The 20,651-nt window shown below is 37.4% G+C and overlaps 1 protein-coding gene across 4 annotated transcripts in view; it reads left to right on the top strand.

Annotated features, from left to right (window-relative positions):
- Window positions 1-20,651, top strand: part of CACNA2D1 (calcium voltage-gated channel auxiliary subunit alpha2delta 1) — a 247,077-nt gene that overhangs the window by 112,257 nt on the left and 114,169 nt on the right. For all 4 annotated transcript variants that reach the window (XM_053465052.1, XM_053465051.1, XM_053465049.1 and 1 more), the window contains exons 5-6: window positions 4,949-4,993; window positions 15,612-15,741. In XM_053465052.1, the coding sequence (XP_053321027.1) occupies window positions 4,949-4,993; window positions 15,612-15,741 (175 nt within the window). The remainder of the gene's footprint in view (window positions 1-4,948; window positions 4,994-15,611; window positions 15,742-20,651) is intronic.

Raw genomic sequence — 20,651 nt, 5'->3', positions numbered from 1 at the left:
CAACCAAATTAGTTTGGCCCATTTTTCTGTTACTTAATTTCCATCGGCAGTTGTTTATTTCATTTTCAAAATAATAGTATTAAATAATTAAGTATGATCAACCCTCCCTGGACCGCTTTCACTGATATCTGATGTGTTTCATTTTGGATGAGGTTCAGGGACCTGTAAAGAACTGCCAGTCATGTCTTTATGTGGAAATATAAAATGGAAACATATTAAAGATGTAATTGCTCTCATTCCCTGAACAGATAGATACAATTACATTTGATATGGATGATTGGCAAAAGTAATTTTGTTGCTGGAGCACCCCATAACATTAATACCTACATGTGAATCATATTATAGATGTGTTTAAGATGTTATAAGATGTGCAGTGTGCTTGTGTTCACAAGTGAGGACTCACATATTTGATTTATTTAGTGTGTGTGTGTGTATATAGATACAGTGTATACATATATATATGTGTGTGTGTGTGTGTGTGTACATACATACAGTGTATGGTTTTTTTATGTAATATAAATTCATAGCACATACTAGTGGTAGCTAAAGATGTTATTTGGCACATGGTCATTAATTTGCATTCAGTGCTATTTCTCTCAATGGCATCTATCAAATTCATATAGTTATCAAATTCATGTTAGATATTATCTTAAGTCATTACCATTATTCTACCTTTGCCATCTCAACACTAACACGTTATATTTACTAAGCTGGAGGTTTTAACATTTTGACTCCTTGACTTTCTGATGTATTCTGAAGAGCAATACACAGAAAGCTTTTGCTCCAAGAATGGCTTGATTTGGCTTTGCATAAGGCATATTGGTGTCAGAGAGGTTGAAGAGTTCAATTCACATGTAAGATCTGGTTTAGCGAATTCACACTTTCTATCGTGTTACTCTCTGTTGGTTGGATTACCTCCAGAAAGCTTCAAATGCACCTTCAAAACCTACATATTCATGGAGACCCATGAGCAATGTTATAGTAAACCACAAGTACACTGTTTTTGTGTGAAGGATCCTAATTACCGTATTTGCTCGATTATAAGACGAGGTTTTTTTCAGAGCAAATGCTCTGAAAAATACCCCTCGTCTTATAATCGGGGTCGTCTTCTAATCAGACCTCAAATAGAGGTCTGATTAGGAGACTAAGATCCAGATCCCCCGCACCGCTGCAGGGGACCTGGATCCTCCTGTCGTCGCCCCCCCCACACACACACACTTACCGGTGCATCCGGAGGTGAAGTTGGCAGCGGGGGTTTGTATGCGTCCGTCGCAAATACCTTCCCCGACTGTCAGAGATCATTGTTCCAGAGTTCCTGATCTCTGACAGCCGGGGAAGGTATTTGCGACGGACGCATACAAACCCCCGCTGCCAACTCCACCTCCTTCCGGCTGCCGCGGAATGAGACGTCAACCCGCTGCCCCGGCAATACACCAGGAAATTGGAAGCACCGGTAAGTAAGTGTGTGTGTGTGTGTGTGTGTGTGTGTATGTGTGTGTGTGTGTGTGTGTGTGTGTGTGTGTAGGGCATTTCTGGAATGCCTTACACCCCTATATGCCACTCTGGCACTTAGGGGGTTAAAAGGCATATTATGGGGCAGAGTGGCATATAGGGAGGTATAAGGCATTTCAGGAGGCAGAGTGGCGTTAAGGGGGCATTTAATAGAGCACTCTGCCTCCTGAAATGCCTTATACCTCCCTATATGCCACTCTGCCCCATAATATGCCTTTTAACCCCCTAAATGCCAGAGTGGCATATAGGGGTATAAGGCATTTCTGGAGGCAGAGTGCTCTATATAATGCCTTTTAACTCCCTTAATGCCACTCTGCCTCCTGGAATGCCTTATACCTCCCTATATGCCACTCTGCCCCATAATATGCATTTTAACCCCCTAAATGCCAGAATGGGATATAGGGGTATAAGGCATTTCTGGAGGCAGAGTGGCACATAGGGGGTCAAAAGGCATACCATGGGGCACAGTGGCATATAGAGGGTTAAAAGGCATATCATGGGCCACAGTGCCATATTGGTGTGGCAAGCCTGGGGGCAGATGTGCGTAACTGGGGGACAGGTTGGAAAATACAATAGAAAATATAAAAGAAATAAAAACAAAAAAAAAATATTTTTCTCAATCATAGCTTTTATTAAAAAAAATAGTTTACATGAATTAACATTTACTGGTAAAACTTTTTTCCTTTAGGGTCATCTTATATTCAGGCTTTTTCTTTTTTTCCTAAGTTAATATTCAGATTTTGGGGGGTCGTCTTATAATCAGGGTCGTCTTATAATCGAGCAAATACGGTACTTTGTGTATGTAAAGCTTGTAAGTACATGCTTTCTAATTCATAAATAATACAGGCTGTACAGGTACAGGTATGTTTTGTGCATTGTATTGAAATTAATACTTTCTGCAAATCATTATCTTTCAATAGATTACTATTTCTCAATATTTTCTTTGTGAATATTCATGGAGTAGACTACTGTGAAACAAAATGTTGTGGGTCATTCACAACCCATTAAAAATTCATTTTAATTACTTGTTTTATTCAAAAATAATCAGTATTTTCCACCCTGGGCAGTAATATTTGAATGATGTTATCTATCAAAATGAAGACATGCTTCAGAGTTCTGCAAAATATAGTTTACCAGAAATCATTTAAAAAAAAACTTTGACCGTATGTGTAGCTCTTTGCAATGCATTCTCAGTTTTACCATAACAAAAGAGAAATTTAGGTAAAAATTGATGAATATGATGTATGATAAGGACATGCCAATAGACTTATTTTCTTTGGAAGTAGACAAATGGACAACCATCACAATGCAGCGATCAAGGAAGATGACATATAATTTGCTGAAAATTAGCACATTTTTTTATACTGGCTATAAGAGTGCTTTTGAACTATGGAGGAGACTTTGTCACTCTAATTAGCCTTCCAATTAGCCTTAGAGAGAAGGCAAGCCTTAGATCCTCTAAAACAGGATAAGCTATTGATGACATACTTTGTCACAGCACAAACGTCAAGCTTCTACTTGAAAAAAAAAATAGCCCTGTAAACTTAATCTAAAGAAGTTTTATTTTGGGTCCCCAGTAATTTGCCGTATATTGTGCACTTAGGTGTAATACCAACGCACATGGTTTTGCCGGCAATGGAGCAGAAATATGTGCTTATCAATCCTAGATCTTTATGACTTTGTTCAGCTGCAATCATATTTTGGTGCCCCATACTGTGCAGTAACTAGAAGGAGCAATTTATGGTAATCAGCTGAAGTAGTATAATTTAGTTAATGTAATTTAAGTATTTTTTATATTGACAAACATGGCAGTAATTTATTCCCAGGTTTTGAGACGGTTGTAATTAGAATGAGTGCGCCCTCCATCACATTTTTTTTTTTAATTTTATTTATTTTTTACATTTTGAGGGTGGTTAACAATAGAAGCTCATGTTCAGACATTCAGATATCAGCTGACAGACATGAAGATCTGTAACCTGATTTTTGTAATAGACACATGCTGATATATTTGCAAGCCATCTGCTAAAATCCCATTGGTAAAATATAACAAAAAAATTGTCAGCACTCTCATTCTATGATTAGTCTCTCTGGCATTAGCTCTCCTTTCTAGTTTTACTTTTATCTGATATACGCTAACATGTTATTCTTTTCAATACATTAATTATCAACATGAATCTCCTGCATTTACTTTATAATAAATAAGTCAAATAATCATTTTCTTTTAGTTCTTTTTTAATATGCCACATGAAAACAATGTTTATGATCTCTATACTAAAGTGAAAATTATGTCTGGGAAAAAAAGCTTTTGATCATTCACAATCATCAAGGTGAGGAATTAACAATTATAATGAGATATTTAACCCATGGTCAAAAGACTGACAAAAGTAAATATAGCGTATGTGCAGGATTGGTTTCTATTCTCACACCTCTACTATGGCACAACTTAGTTTTAATGAGAATTGGCCTTTGAAACTAATTCCCAACATTGTTTCCAACCTCTTCTGGAAACGTTTCTTGTAACACTCTTAACAGCAACACTTTTTATATAAAAAACGAAAGGCGAGGGAATCAGAATTCAGTTAAGACATCTTTAGAAACCATTCACGATACAAGATAGATGTGTATTTCAATCATGTACTCATATCTCGAAAAGGCTCTTTTTATTAGTTGGTCATTTTCTGCAAATAACCTTGTTCTCCAGAGACCTTTTCTAGTGAAGAACCCTGGGTGATGGCTTTTAATCCATATTCTCAATGGTTTTGATCATCCGAATATATGAGCTGGTGACCACTTCAAAGTATTGCACTCTGACCTATTATATCTGTCTCCATTGCTATGCAGTGTTTTGTAATGTCACAAATGTTTTTATGATGCTCATCCATTTTACAACAGTGTGGAGTATGTGGGTGCTACAAATAATTAAGGGTGCAGTCTTTCAGTGCATTAGCACATCTGCTCTAGAACTGTTGGGTTGACATTTTCCATTGGACTCTAGCACTAATGCTGAATAATATAATATGTTTTTGAATAACTAAAAATGCTATGATTAATTTCCTTGAGTTAATTGTACCTATTTTTTTATTAACCCACTGTACCGCTTGTAGGATGAAATTTCTTCATGACAACTAAAATACATTTGTGATGTACGTGGTCCCTCAATGTGAAAAGTTCACGTATAATTAGAACAAATGGCTCTAATAAGCTTTAAGAATTAAGTTTTCTCTTGCCATCCCTTCACCGATATTTGATAAACAATTTTAATAAGGAAGGTGGATTCCAAATATAGCAACATTCACAGCTTCGTTTTATATTTTCATGTATCAAATGGAAACTTAGATTAAACGTTACGTAATCTGAAACTTCTGTTGTTTTTCCTTTGAAGTTATTGTTTCTGGTTTAAATTATAAACCTTTATCCCTTCTCATTTCTCTTCTAGAAAAATGACATCGTTTACTACAATGCAAAGGATGATCAAATGGATGTAAGTATTTTGTTCTATCATTTTTTGGAATGTAGTGTATGGTTTAAGGTACAATTGTTTACTTTTTATTGTTTACTTTATGGTTGGCACATTACAGTGTTTTTACTTGTCTTATGTCCTGGGGCAGCCTTTTCTTGTTAGCAACATGGAATTTGACAGCACATAAAAACCAAATGGTCTACCCCATCTGCCCATTTTACCTGCTATAAAGACCCTTATAGCTATGTTATATGTGTTTAAACCTCTTCATTGGATTAATCTCTGCCACTTCTCATGAGAGGCTCTTACACTTAACTGCCACTTTTTCAGTAAAGTACAAAATCTTCACATTAAATCTAAGCATCCATCTAATTTTAGCAGTTTTTAACATGTTAACATTTATACTTTAGTGAATTAAACAGTATATGACCATAAGTATATGGACACCCTTCTTAGGTATTGAGTTCTGGGGTTTCAGCCACATCTATTGCTATCCGGTATATAAAATCAAGCACATAGGCCGCCATCTCCATAAACAAACATTGGCATGAAAAGCTCAGTGAGTTTAAATGTGATTAAACGTCATAGGATGCCACTTTTGCCAGTCAGTACTTGAGTTTTTCTGCCCTGCTAAATCTGACCTGATCCACTGTAAGAGCTATTATTGTGAAATAGAAGTGTCTAAAAGTCGGTCAAGATCAGCCACTAACCAGTAGCCCATAGACACTCAGAGAAGGGGTGCTGAAGCACATAACAAGTAAAAATTGCCTGTCCTCTACAGCATGACTCACTACAGAGTTCCAAACCAATTCTAAAAGCAACATCAACGCAATCACTTGGCATTAGGAACTTCATGAAATGGGTTTTCATGGGCGAATAGTTGTACATAAGCCAAAGCTCACTATGTGGAATGTCAAGTGTTAGCTGGATTTGGTAAAGCACCTTGTCACTGGACTGGATGAATCATGCTTCCTTTTCCTTTTCCAACATGACTGTGCCCCTGTGCACAAAGCAAGGTCCATGAAGACATGGTTTGATGAGTTTGTGCAGGCGACTCAAGTTCCTCCTCACCAGAGCCCTGACCTTAGCCCCATTGAACATCTTTAGACTTAATTGGAACGGTGATCGCGAGTCGTACCTTCTTGTCTAACATCAGTGCCTGACCTCACAAATGATATTTTGGATGAACCTAATTGAAATTATAATAAATAAAATAAAATTAATTTAAAAAATGTATGACAGATCCCTAAAGAGATCTCAGTCCATACTGTACTGGGAACAGTGCAAAAACAAAACAAAATGATGAAAAAATTGCCCCTTACCCCTACACTATAAGTAAAAAAAAAAAAAATCACTATGCCAAATCCATTCCATAGTATTAAAAATACATAATATAGGGTAATATGTGAAGCATGGATGTGACCCTCATTGTTTAGCTGTGGCACTTACAGTGTAGAAGAACATTTATGCAAGATTGCAAACATTTCACTTTCTATTTTAGCATAGGTGTTTTTGTTAATTATCACTAATAATTACTATAATGTATGCATTTCTATTATTTTCAAAGAAAGACCTACTTCTCCTGAGCACAATGGTGTATAACTTGTGCATCAAATATAGAAAAAGGTAGTCGTGGTTTAACAAACATATGTTAAAAATGTCAAAAAATATTTTGTTCCTTTGGTTATGAAAACTCCCAAGACTGAAGGGTGTAATATGTATTCTTTCAAAAGAAGAACATAAAGTACTTAACCTGACACAGAAGAGGCTGCTCTGTAGCAGCAGCTGCCCTCCTCCTCCATGATCTGAAGCAGTCAATCAGTTACAGGGAAGTGCTGCCATTGAAATCAATGACGGCACTTTCCACAGATGCACACAGAGGTCTAAATAGACCCCCTCCTGTAGCGTTTGCTGTACCAGTGCTGAAGCTAACAAAAGGTGAGTATATCACGTGCTGAGAGATGTGTTTGACCAAACACATTTCCTGCACGGTATTTAGCTAAGGTGTGTGGAAAGGGACACATGCATTTGCAAAAAAAAAATTATTAAAGGGACCACACAGCCAGGCCCGGACTGGGACAAAAAATAGGCCCGGGCATTTAAGCCCACCCGTACCATCTTTGCATTTAATCATCCACACAAATCATTAACACATTCATCTATGCAGTCTCACAAATCATTCAAGCAATTCATCCTCACATGAATTCATTAATTGTCATACGCATTCACACAATTCATCCACACATTTATTCATTCATTCTCATACGCATTCACACTACCCCCTCTCTTAATCTTATCTGCCCCTTCTCACTATGTAACCCACTTCTCAATATGTACCGCCTCTATCTTTCCCCTCTCCCCCTTTCTCACTATCTAACCCCCCTCTGCCCCTTCTCACTGCACACCCATCACTCTCACACACTTACCAATCCACACGTATACCAATCCACACGTATACCAATCCACACACATACCAATCCACACACATACACCAATCCACACATATATACTAACCCACACATATATACTAATCCACACATATATACCAATCCACACGTATACCAATCCACACATATATACCAATCCACACGTATACCAATCCACACGTATACCAATCCACACATATACACCAATCCACACACATATACACCAATCCACACATATACACCAATCCACACATATACACCAATCCACACATATACACCAATCCACACATATATACCAATCCACACATATATACTAATCCACACATATATACCAATCCACACACATACCAATCCACACACATACACTAATCCACACATATATACCAATCCACACACATATACACCAATCCACACGTATATATACCAATCCACACACATATATACCAATCCACACACATATACACCAATCCACACACATATACACCAATCCACTCTCACTGAATGTTTTCCTACCTTTCCTCTTTTCTCCTTACAGCTCCTTTTCCTCCTCTTCGCTCCTCTTCTTCAGTTCTTCTCTGTCTTCTTCCGGGTCAGAGGGCACGGACAGCGGTAGGCGCGGCTTCAGTGTTGCTGTGCGCCGGGGTTTGTTGTCAGATCCCGGCGCACAGCAGCTGTTGCCACGCAGATCACAAGGGAGCGGTATCGGAGGTCTTTAACAGACCTCCGGCTCCCTTGAGTGATTTTAAGCCGGGTTGAACCTCCGATACCGCTCCCTTGCGAGTCTGCTCCTCCAGCGGCGGACATTACTGTCCGTCTCTGGAGGGGTGCCGGGTGCCGCAAGTTGGCACCCCCTGATGAGCGGCACCCGGTGCGGACCGCCCCCCGTTGGGCCCCCTGGAGTGTGGCGCACACCCCAAATGCCGGCCCTGCTCTAAGGGGCCGGGAAGCCCCCACCAGGGCCGGCCTTAGGGGTCTGCGGCCGCACAGGGTTTAAATTAAAACATCGGGGTTTTTTTTTCAACTTTATTTAACATCCTCCATGTTAAATAAAGTTAAAAAAAAACTTTATTTAACATGGAGGATGTTAAATAAAGTAAAAAAAAACCCCGATGTTTTAATTTAAACCCTGTGCGGCCGCAGACCCGTAAGGCCGGACTTGGTGGGGACTTCCCGGCACCTTAGAGTGGCGGACCCGGTCGCAGTTGCGGCGGGCTTAAGGGGCAGGTGCCCCTTATGCCCTGCGTCAATGCGGCCGTAGGTAGGGTAGGGGCCTGGAGCTGCAGCTCCATCAGTCCCTAAGTCAATGCGGCCCTGCCGTGGCCCGGCCCACCGGGCAAATGCCCGGTGTGCCCGATGGCCAGTCCGGGCCTGCACACAGCTATCATATGCATTATAGAGCAAATGATGTCTAGGGTGTCCTTTTATTCCTTCACAAAGTAAGCCACATGCCCGTAATGTATGTAAATTGCAAATGACAGCTCCCCACAGAGAGATTTTGGATATCCATATATATTATGCAAAACTAATAGGTGCCTTCTCTTGTTAATAACACAGGTTCATTAAATTGCTGCAGTTGAGAAATAATTCATTTTTCAATTCCCATTTTATTTTAACCGATGCCCTCCTGTGTTTTTCATCTTCGTTTCTTGCTGATCTGTAATTTATGTTCTTTAATCATAATCGAGTTGGACCAGACTATAGGTCAGTTGTACCCGCAGTCACGAAGGTCTGTGCTGGTAGATCTGGTGCTTGTTCTCTCTTTCGCTTTTCTCTTAGAGCACATCCATCCAAATCTAAATCCAGTTCCCTGCTAATGCGGCAGCAATGATTTATCTGTGCAAAGGATTCTGTTTTTGTGGTGGAGTGTGAAATGAGAAAAAGAGTAATAAAAGTACAATAAAATATAAATGCCCAGTAGGTAATCACAGGCACATTAATGTTTTATTTATGTTTTTTCCATACCACTCATAATAACTTCTTGTAAGCAAACTCTGACTTTCACTATGTGCCTCTATCGATTATGCATTAAGGAAAATGGGGGCATGTCCAAGCAATGACCGAAATTCTCAACCTTTTCTCTTGTGTCTGGCCACGGTGTCTCAGAAGAAGACTGGGTAGTGCACACAACCATTTTCCTACATTTTTTTCTTTTTAATAAAATGACAAAAACGAAGAAATATAAATTACTGATATCATTTTAAGAATGTGATAAAAATACAATTGGGTTTATTCAATAAGCACAGGACAAATTGCAAGATTGGGAACACCTCATTAAGGTCACCTCCACAGCAACACAGCGGTTGTATGGGAGTGGAGTTAATAAACGTAACCAATGCAGTAATTCCTAGTGCCACTTTCCCCTTTCTCAATATCATGTGCTTTCTCGTAAAAGGATTTCCAGGTTCTGGGCAGGCTCAAAGGCCTCTGCCACTTTCCCCATTGTGTGCTTTGGGGTTGGAGTCATGGTCCTTGTCATGTGTGGTTAGTGGACCTATACAAATTATAGGACATGGTATGGCCACATAGTCAAACAATGAATGTCCAGATATCCAGGGGCATAAAGGGGTGGGGCCTAAATTAGGCAGAGCTGTGGGGTGCTGCATGATCCAACCCACTTTAGCCCCCCCCCTTTCTGTTCCAGAGTTTCTGCAGCCCAACACTGCCTGTGCACAGTGTAATGCATTGCCGGGACAGACCTAAAAAATAGCACTGTCCAGGCAAATTTGGCACGGTATGGCATTGCTGTTTCCTCGCCAAAGCAATGCTATATTTCTGAAGATAAAATATCACTTATCAATATGATTATATCCAGACCCATTTTAAATCTAGGTTTGGCATGTATTTGAGGATCTAGGGGAAATCTGCAAATGTCCAGTTTGATCCTCCTGTGACTGTTACGTTGGTTAGTATCAGTGTACTGGGTACATTATAACCCATGTTGTTGTTCATGATAGAGGCCCCCAAATAATAGACAAATAGTACTTTTATCTCTAGAAAATGTTGAGAACAACTTTTAATGAAAAAAAAATTTTTTATATACATTTCAATAATTTTTATACATATTCAGAGGAAACCATGGTTTTCCCTTTAAGAACTTAAAAAAAAAAACCCAGGCAAATTGTAATGCTAAGATTTGCAGTAGAAACACCTATCTTAATGTGGCATGTCACATTAAAGGCATTCCTTGGACATCAGCCTTTGAGTTTGTACAGATTGAAAGATCAACATTAGTTGTAAGCACTCTTCTGTCAAGTTTCTGACACATATGTCACTGCAAATGAATACCATTCACACCTATGAAATGTGTCACCATGAGGCATTGCAATCCATTCTCAACCTTCCACAAGCACAGGGTGAAATTGATGTCTCTTCAGATGAATAAATCAACCAGCTGAAAATGCTTGTTGTTTATTTTAGACCCAATGGAATTGCCTAAGACTTTTTTATTTTATTTTTTATTTTTTTTCAAGACCAATTTAACCTAAACATATTTATTATATAAACTAGTCGGCTAAATCCTATTGCCTCATTAATCAGTGGAGCTAATATGTTTTATATGTTGTTGCCATTTATGCACACTCCAGGAGAATGCTGCTGACCTCCTTTCTTACACCTTTCTTTGTCACAGGCAAGACACAGCGGTGGAATTTAATTCCCTCTAATCATTTGTGTTGCTTTGTATATTGATTTCACCTAATGCTCCTGATTTTGTCAATTCACTAGTAATAACATCCAAAAAATATATTAACATCTTCTGGTACTTTAGAATTCCAGAGAGATTAATATCGACATACCAACTTTCCCATAGTTGGTCAACAGTAACTTTTCTTTTCCATTTACCAGGATGTCTTTCTAGGTGAATGCACAGTGCATGTCTTCTTATCTCAGTGTATAGGTTTGCCCATTGAGAAATATGGTATAAAAGTATGGAAATTGCCTATTCCAAGGTACATTACAGTCTTTCGTTATCAGGCCACACATTTAGCAGGGGTAGTGAGTGGTACTCCATGCATCAGATGTTGACCAGTATTCAGGTTTTGTCCCGTACACTGTATGTTTATTACTTTTCATTATTATTAACTTGAGTTTATTATCATTAAAGCTTCTTCTTCTTTAACAAAACAGAATGAGGTCTTTGCGCTTCCAAGTTTTTTTTTGTCATAAAGTATACGGTGTTTACTTTAAGATTGTACTGCATGCTAAAAAGCCATCTCTTTATTAATAAATGCAATACTGCGTGTGAGAGAAACTTAACGTCTGAGGGCTTTTGATCACAAATATATAAGTAATGATTTAGAGATTTTCGGTATTAGTTGTGTTATGTTTACATGTAGTATAATAAAGTGCCTGGTTAAATATTAACATTTTAACATCTTAAAATATAAATACATTTTACATTATGCATACTTTTTCATTTAAATTAGGGTATACTTAGGCTTTTTGCTGAAATGTTACTAAAACATTTCAAGCTTATAGTATTTTATCTTTGTTCATTAGTGGTTTGATGAAACCCTCTCTTCTGTATGGCCCTTGACATTCAGAATCACTTATGTTTTAGCGTACAAAACTCTTCTGGATATATGAAGTGTTTAGTTGTGGACTTTACTTACAGATAGCGAATAACAAAGTCACTTCTGTTTACTTCTGTTTCTTATGTCTCCACCTGTAGTGATTGCTTGCAGTATTGCTTGCAGTATTCTCTTGCTTCTTAAATGTCCCTAATGAGAGTTGGTTGTATCTTTCTAACGCAACTAAAGAGATTTAGAACATCATCACTTATAATTGATTTTTCTACTCTTTAGGTGGAGAGTTGGTCACTAGAGACTCATAAGGCACACATCATGTGCTATCCAGACTTAGCTCACTATTAATGTTCAATTAAGAGCTTTGCTTATTTGTTAAAATGAATTTATGCCACCGATGTTGCCAATAAAAATTGACCAATATTAACTGTATGTATGCTTCTATATTGAGTAAGAAAAAAATATCTTCTATTTGAAGTGACTTGTCCAGTATATACACTATATGGACAAAAGTATTGGGATACCCCTCCTAGTTATTGAGTTTAGGTGTTTCAACCATTACCATTGCTAACAGGTATATAAAATCAGGCACATAGGCAGCCATCTCCAGAGACAAACATTGACAGTAGAATGGGTCGTACTGAAGAGCTCTGTGACTTTAAACACGGCAGTGTCATAGGATGCCACACGTCAGCCAGTCATAAAATTTCTGCCCTGCCAGATCTGCCCCCGGTCCACTGTAAGTGCTGTTATTGTGAAGTGGAAATGTTTAGTAGTAGCCACAAAGCGGTAGAACACACACACTCACAGAGCAGGGCAGCTGAGAGAGCGCAGTGCGTAACTCACTACAGAGAGAATCTGCCTCTAGAAGCAACATTGGCACAAGCGCCGTGTGTCAGGAGCTTCATGAAATAGGTTTGACTGACCCGCACAGAGCCCTGACCTCAACTCCATCGAACACCTTTGGCATGAACTGGAACAGAGATTATAAGTCAGGCCTTCTCATCTAACATCAGTGACTGACCTCACTAATGACAAGAAATCCTACAGAAACACTCCAAAATCTTGTGGAAAGTGTTCACAGAAGAGTGGAAGCTGTTATAGCTGTATAGGGGACCAGCTACATATGTAGTTAGAAAGTGATGTCATAAAAGTCCCTGTTGGTGTAATGGTCAGTTGTCCCAATACTTTTGCCCATATAGTGTATCTCTGACAATATCTAATTACCCCTTTTTCTGTATTTTAGTGTACCCACAAAAATACAAAATTTTCAGGACAATTATAGCCATCTATTGAAACCATATATATTTCATATAATACAATATGTATTATTAATACTCTGTTATGAATATGCTAAAATGTAAACTGGATAGGAGCCAGTGCTGAAAAATAACCAAATTAATATTCAGAAACATCTCACGCTTACAGTTATACGTCTTTTACCTAATTTCTTATGTTTTGGAGGGCCACATTGCGTTACTAATGGATTTGACGGCATGGATGTTTCTAGTAGTAAGAGTTGAGTAGATATTGATAAGTATTGGGTTTTTATACTTTTATTTACATTTTTTTCCCTTTTTTAATGTTTTCCATTTTATTCAGAGCTCCCACTGAAACATTACAATAGATTCCCTTGGGATCTCTCTTGTATATTTTGGACCCCAATGATGTCATGTTTAGACTGCCTGGTTTACCATAAACCAATAGGGAGAACTCCTCTATTGGCATTACGTTTTTTATACTATTCACTAGGCTCAGGCTTAAACCCAGTACTGGTCATGCTGCTGGTACTTTAGACACATTAATATTCCAGGTCATAGAAAGGGTGGGCATGTAACAGCTCTGTAGACGTTTCTCTTTGAAACACTCAGGTTATGTAAAAATGCACTGGTTACGTTCTTAGTGATTGACATTGACATCCTCAATATCATCATTTAATAAGAACATTGCCAAATATATTGTATATGTTGTTAATTCAGCAAGTATCTATGATGTTACTTTTTTGTCTTTAGTCGCTTATTTTCTTGATAATTGATGTTATAGTCATCATGTCAAATTGTATAACTGTCACGTGTTAATATTATCTTTTATGTTATGGTTTTATCCTGGGCCTAGTACAGTACCACTGGAAGGAACATTGATTCAAACAATAGATTCATTCTGCCTTTAGGGGAATAATATGAAAGCTTTGTCATTTACAAGTCTTTTACAAAAGCTTACACAATGTGTTAGCTGCAAAGAACCTTTCGTAAGCAGTTGGACACTCATCACTATCTAAGCATATCATCCACCCAAGAAATATCAGTCGGTATTCCTGTTGTTGCTGACCACTGGTCAGTTATGCACATTTATGTGGATTTAATTTATCTAGTGATATACATTGATGACAAAACCTATGCTCTGATCCAGGAGAGCCATTTCTTCTATAGTCTATCTGTCCATCTCTGTCTGTCTGTTGCTTAATATAAGCATTCAATAAGTGAAAGCCGACTTTGAATAGATGAAAAATTAATCTCTGATCCAGCCTCCTGTGGGAGTTTGCTCTGTCATTATTGATTGAATTTTGCTTTCTGCCTCTGGAGACAAATTGGTTGCAGTTGGATTTTAATTGTTTTCAACACAGAAGAGGATTACTTTTTGAACATTTCCAAGCTTGTCCTACAACACAACACAGCCCTATGAAAAAGAAAAAGAAAAAGTAGTAATCACGTTAGTCAGTTTGCAAAATGAAGAATTTTTCTACCAAATAACAGATGTATGTTAAAGTTTTTTTTTTTTTTTTTTCATTTTTCAACATTAAATTGTTAACTATATACAGACAAGTGTCAATTGTATATATCTACAGATCTAGATAGGAATGTGCTAGTCTTGTTAATGCTTCCATGGTTACTGAGTGAGTTCAATATATTCTATATGCGAAGAATATACTCCTAGCTGATACATTTTGTTTGCAATGTTTAAGTGCCGTTGTCAAGAGATGTTTTGATGAAATCCAGCTTCAATTTTGTTTGCAGGAAATGTATTATATTTTGTAATTTCGTGGAAATGGTAACACTTAGTTGGTTTTAAATGGTTAATGCTCTACACATGAGCTTGTCCAGCTGTTTGATTTGTTTTTGTTTTAAACCGGTTATTGTAACTATAACATTCTTGAATGTCCGTGCCTGTCTTTCTTTCAGCAACTAGGCTTACAAATCCAAACCTGCAAATTAATTCATATATATTCTATTTTTTGTTTGTTTCTTTCATTTGGCTACCTTGGAATTGCAGATGAGTTTACTGTATGTGCCTTAACCATTATAAGCCTACTAAAATAGCAGCTGCTAACTCTTTTGATGCTTACAAAATGCTTATTTTTTGGGGGGAACAGGACGGGACAGGTTGGACAGTATGGGTCCCACTACTTTCTGTTTTGAGCTTCGTATAAAGGTTTAATTCGTCGAGGCGTATAAAGACTACCCTTTTTCTTATCACAGCTACACCCTTGGTCATGTAGTAGATTACTCCAGACTTTGCAGGGCCAAAATCCAACACTAGTAATTTGTTACTCTGAACTAAAGGGATAAAACAGTCCATTCACTACACACTAACAAAAATATGGTTTCATTTAAAGCATTTAATGAGAATATGATACATAACATTGGATATTTTTCCAAACGGTTAATATAAGTGTCTTTTGATTTTGTTAAGCCTGAGAAAAATGAAAGCGAAACTGGAAGTCAAAGAATCAAGCCAGTATTTCAGGAGGATCCAATCTTCCGGAGACACACATCCTATGAACATTCTGCGGTTCACATTCCCACGGACATCTACGAGGGCTGTAAGTTAACTGTTTTACATATAATGCTTAAAAAAATGTATACCCCTACAGTTATAAAGCTATGGTGCTTTCTTGGCAAATTTACAATAACAGCTTTTTGTACTCCAACAAAGTGAATATGAATAAATTAATCCCCCACAGGCTTCCAGAAGACCATTGTTCAGGATTTTGTCAACGTTTCTTGTGTAGCTTTAGGCAGTAACATTCCCCAAATGGTTAGGAGGCTTTATCGCAGATATGCTTAGTATGGCTTCTTGTTAAAAACTGTGAATTACAAGTTAGAAGTGGGTATGTTTCTTCTAAACTTAATGAATTGTGAAAATAACAAGACTGAACTACTCTGGATTATCATAATATTTTCGCTCCAGGACACTTTTACAAATAACAGTATATCTCCTAAGTGCGTCTCTTTTGGATGGACAGTGCTTCTTTGGGACCCAAAGTCCTTTGTTCCTTTTTCCTCCCCAATGTCCCTCTGTTCTCGGAGCATGTTTGCTGGATTTGAATGTTCTACTGCTCTAGAAGCAAAATAATGAATATATAAACAGAATAAAATGCATTTATGCAATAAATTATGATAAAAGCTTTGTTGACAAAAAAGCACTTGTTTTTTAGATTATTCAAAAATGTAAATGTTTTGCATTTAAACAAATCAAAAGTATGTTGTAGGTACAATATGTTGATAAAAACAACAGTTCCACTATAAGAGTAGTTATTGCAAATGTGTTAACCGCATAAGTGGTTAAAAGCAGTGAATTCCCTTCAGTGTATTGCTTAAATGCATATTTTTTGTAAAGCCTTAGTTTTATCAAGGTGTCTTTTTCATTAAAAGCGTAATATAATACTATGTATAAATGCTGAGCTGCTTGAAAATGTTATGCTAATTAGGATTTCAAATAAATTTGCTGTTTTTGCATTATTAAAATACCAAAGACAATGTCTGGAGGTAAACAATGCTAGTTCCACTGTCCATTTATCATGTCTACTAAGAACCGTTACAGGACTTACTGGAGCTCGTAAAATGATTGAGGGTTTACCTCTCCCAATGAGATTCCCCTTTCGTACATCTTTATGATTATAGGAAGGCATCATTAAAGTTCACAAGTAATGGAACATGGCATGGAGTTGGGGTTAAAATGACATCCCTGCTTAAGTTAAATCACCTCTATGTTAATAAATTAGAACTGTATTACCATGGAATAAGAAATTACCATTTCTACTCTCTTGCTTAAATATAACATTCTTGCTGCTTTTTAAGTCAGAAATGGCAATGGTTCTTCAAATTCTATTCCTACCTCTAGGCAAGCGACACAAACAGGAAGGCATTAAAAGGTTTAATGTTTGTTGCCATAGTATTTTTTTTGTTTCTTGCTTCTGTTTTTATCTTTTTTTTTTAAAGTTCTTAGTGTTAACCGCTCAATACTTTGCTTAAAACAGGGGATGCTAATTAGCTTGCATAGCACATTTTCAAAAGAAATATAATGCCTCTCCGTTCATCTGTGAATGAAAGAAACTTAATGTGACTTTCCATTTAATTTAGTGTTAGAAACTCTTGTTTGTTGTCTAAATAAAACTTTCAGTGCAAGTGATATACCCTGCCTGGCATCTCTGATGCAGAAGTGTTAAAGTGTCTGCTATTTTGCAAAGCATCTTGCCAAATAGATATTCTACACACAAATTATCATCAGTTAGAGAGATACATATTAATTATCTGCCTCTCTAGTTATGAATCTCAAATTGATAAATATTTGCTTTAATCTTCAGATTCTAATTTCCGGTAAGAAATCAGATGGTGTTCTATTTTTGTTTCACTCGGTTGTTACTGTCACAACTTAATCAGATATAGAACAATGCAGAACCATATGATGAAGCAGTGATGAAGCTTTTATTATTTTTGAATTTGAAAGATTATAGGTTAGTGTGTATGCACGTGTGTGTATGTATATACATATATATATATATATATATATATATATATATATATATATATATATATATATATATATATATATTGTATAGTTGCCAGTTGCTAAATACACTAGAGTAGAAGCAATACTCACTTTCTTCTTGTAACATTATTTTTCAGTCTGGTGCAATAATGTAATGGAAATAATGAGAAACGCGTACTCTGTACTATAAATCAACGGTGACCTTGTGCCATCGACATTTGTTTGAGGGATGCTGAGTTTTGAAGTATACTGCCCCTTTCTGAATGTGCCAATTCCCAAGTACATTAAAAAAGGGGCAATGCCCCCCAAAATATTTGTGTTGGACATCCCTCTGTGCCATGAGTTCCTTGATAATTTAAGTTGTGGGTTAGATATTTCTCTTCATTTTCCTCTAAATTGCCAATGTCTGGGAATGTTTCTTAAAAGGTCCTAATAAGATCTAAAGTACTGACGTGCTCTCTGTTAGATAGATCATTCATGATTAAATCCTTAGTCATTGCGTTTTTTCAGTATAATTGTCATTTCTCTGTCAATTTAGTAAATTTCATTTGATGGGTAGCACAGGTAAATATGTTGTCTTGTTTTGGGAAGCCTTATATTGAATTAAGGTCAAACAGCATTTGTCCAACTTTTTGATTATTAAATCTTCATTGTCTGAAATCTCAGTAGCTGCTTAACGCAGTTTTTCAGGAGCCACTTTACAACTAGTTTCCATGGTTGCAGCTCTTAATGTTAGGTCTTTTTTTCATTTTCAAATCACCAGATCTACGAAAAGGGGATACTATTTATTCATGTATTGTAGCTTTCTAAAGCCCACGGAACAGTGAATATAACTAATGGTGCTTTGTGTTTTTTTTTTTTTTTTTTTGCCAAAGAATGTTTGACTTAATTGGGGGCAGAGGGAAATTGCCCCCTGGTCACTCTAGAACTATGAAAAAAGGACAGTCTGACTTGGACTGGCCAAGTTGTGAAGTTGGGGACTCAGTGGGGATACATAACACAAAGTGTGTGCCAGCGTGTATGTTAATGACAGGGAGGGAGCAAAGGGCAGATGGGTTTGCTTGTTTGTGGGTAGAAGCAGCCCTAATATTCACTAGTGGATGTGAGGGCATGGTGCTGCTCCCACATGGTGGTATGAGCGGCGAAAAGATTTATTGTAGAACGTTGGTTGCATAGTAGTGTTTCTCTTATATAATTAATTTTGATGTATTTAACGTGCTTGCAATGTCCTCTTATTCTATGTATTAGGAAAAAATTATGTGGACATTATTAACTATATTTTGTGTCTGATTGGCATCAGAAATCTTAGAGCCCACAACCTCCTTAATGCCTGTGTCCCATGCCCCTCCCATCAGCCTTCCCTATATCTATCCCACTTATTGCTCTACCTGTCACTTCTCCTTAAGATCCTGCCATAAATGAGGACACCTTATGAGAACAGGGGCAAGCTTCCAAGATGCGATTAACCTTAGGCCCCTGGCACTCCAACACCATATGCTGCTACACAAACTCACTATAACATCATAAGCTGACACCCACACACAAATGCTTAAACTAAATATTAACACACACTCGTGCTAACACCATACACTTACACACTCTAACACTTTACCGTAACAGACACACGCATGCCAACATCATATGTTCACAAACATTAACACAGTATGTATACACAAATGCGCACACGCACCTCCTATCTACTCAGTGGCGTAATAAATGCCAGGGCCCCCTGTGAGACATACTGTTGGGACTCCAATGCTCCTCCTACACACACAAACACAGTAACATACTTATACACACAGTAACATACTTTAACCCCTTAATGACAAAGCCCGTACATGTATGGGCTCAAAATGCATTGTTTTCAATGGGTTTAGGGACCGCCCATTGTCCTTAAGGGGTTAAAACACACAGTAAAAAACTTACACACCTAACATAATTACACAGACACAAACTACCGAATGGTTATGTGCATGAATCCAAGTGAGTTTTTGGGGAATATGGCCTTAAGGCGGAGGGGAGGTTGGTGATTCTAATAGTCATGTTCTTGGTTAAAAGAACCTCAATATATTTTGTCTTGAACCTTTCAAATGGCAAACATGTTGCTAAAATAAAAGATGACATTTAGAAAAATATTGATGTTGGTTGTCAAAAACAATCTATGTATTAATAAATTTGAATATGCTAAACTGTTCTTGGATAAGATAATTGCATAACCGTTCAAAGGAGATAAGCACTGGAAAACTACTGAAATACTAGATGTGGAACTGTGCAACCTTTTACCCGTATTAATGCCATCTGGGTATCATCACAGATGATTTATGTTTAATTGGATCTGGCACACAATATATGAGAGTCAAGAGGCTTCACACAGATGCCTGTCAGGTGCCTTACATGGTGTGCAAAATGTTCTGTTTTTAGTATCAGTGTTTCTAGGGCTTGGCTTAAAAAGGTTAAAGCCTCGAATTTGGGAGATCATGAATATGAGAGAATTTATGTAGTAGGGAAAAAATCTTACAATGTCCATACTTGGTGTGTGTGGTAATAGTTTTGTTAAAGCAATTATACAGTCAAACCCATGATCTCATATGAGCCTAGTAATGGTCATGGTTGGTATGTCTTGCAAAGATACACTGTTCACATATATAATTATTTTACAATACAGTTGTAACTGTGTTCTACAAGAATGAAAAAATATAAAAACAGGGTACTTAGCTTTTTAACCCTCTATTCATTCCTCGGAACACATATGTGGTAGCTTCCCCAAGGACTCTTCCTTCAAAAAGCCCCTTATAACAGGTATATAGATAAAACAAAACAAATTCTGGGGATACAGCTTTAAAAATACTCTGTAAAGAGAATAAAAACCACAAATGGTGCAATAACGTTTAAAAGGTTTAAAACAGCCCCCACTAGTTGTGCCACACTCACAAGATTGTAGTAGGAACTGCGCCTTAAAGA

This window comes from Spea bombifrons, chromosome 4 (assembly GCF_027358695.1).
Source record: "Spea bombifrons isolate aSpeBom1 chromosome 4, aSpeBom1.2.pri, whole genome shotgun sequence".
Lineage (NCBI taxonomy): Eukaryota > Metazoa > Chordata > Amphibia > Anura > Pelobatidae > Spea > Spea bombifrons.
This window is presented reverse-complemented; position numbering and strand designations above follow the sequence as displayed.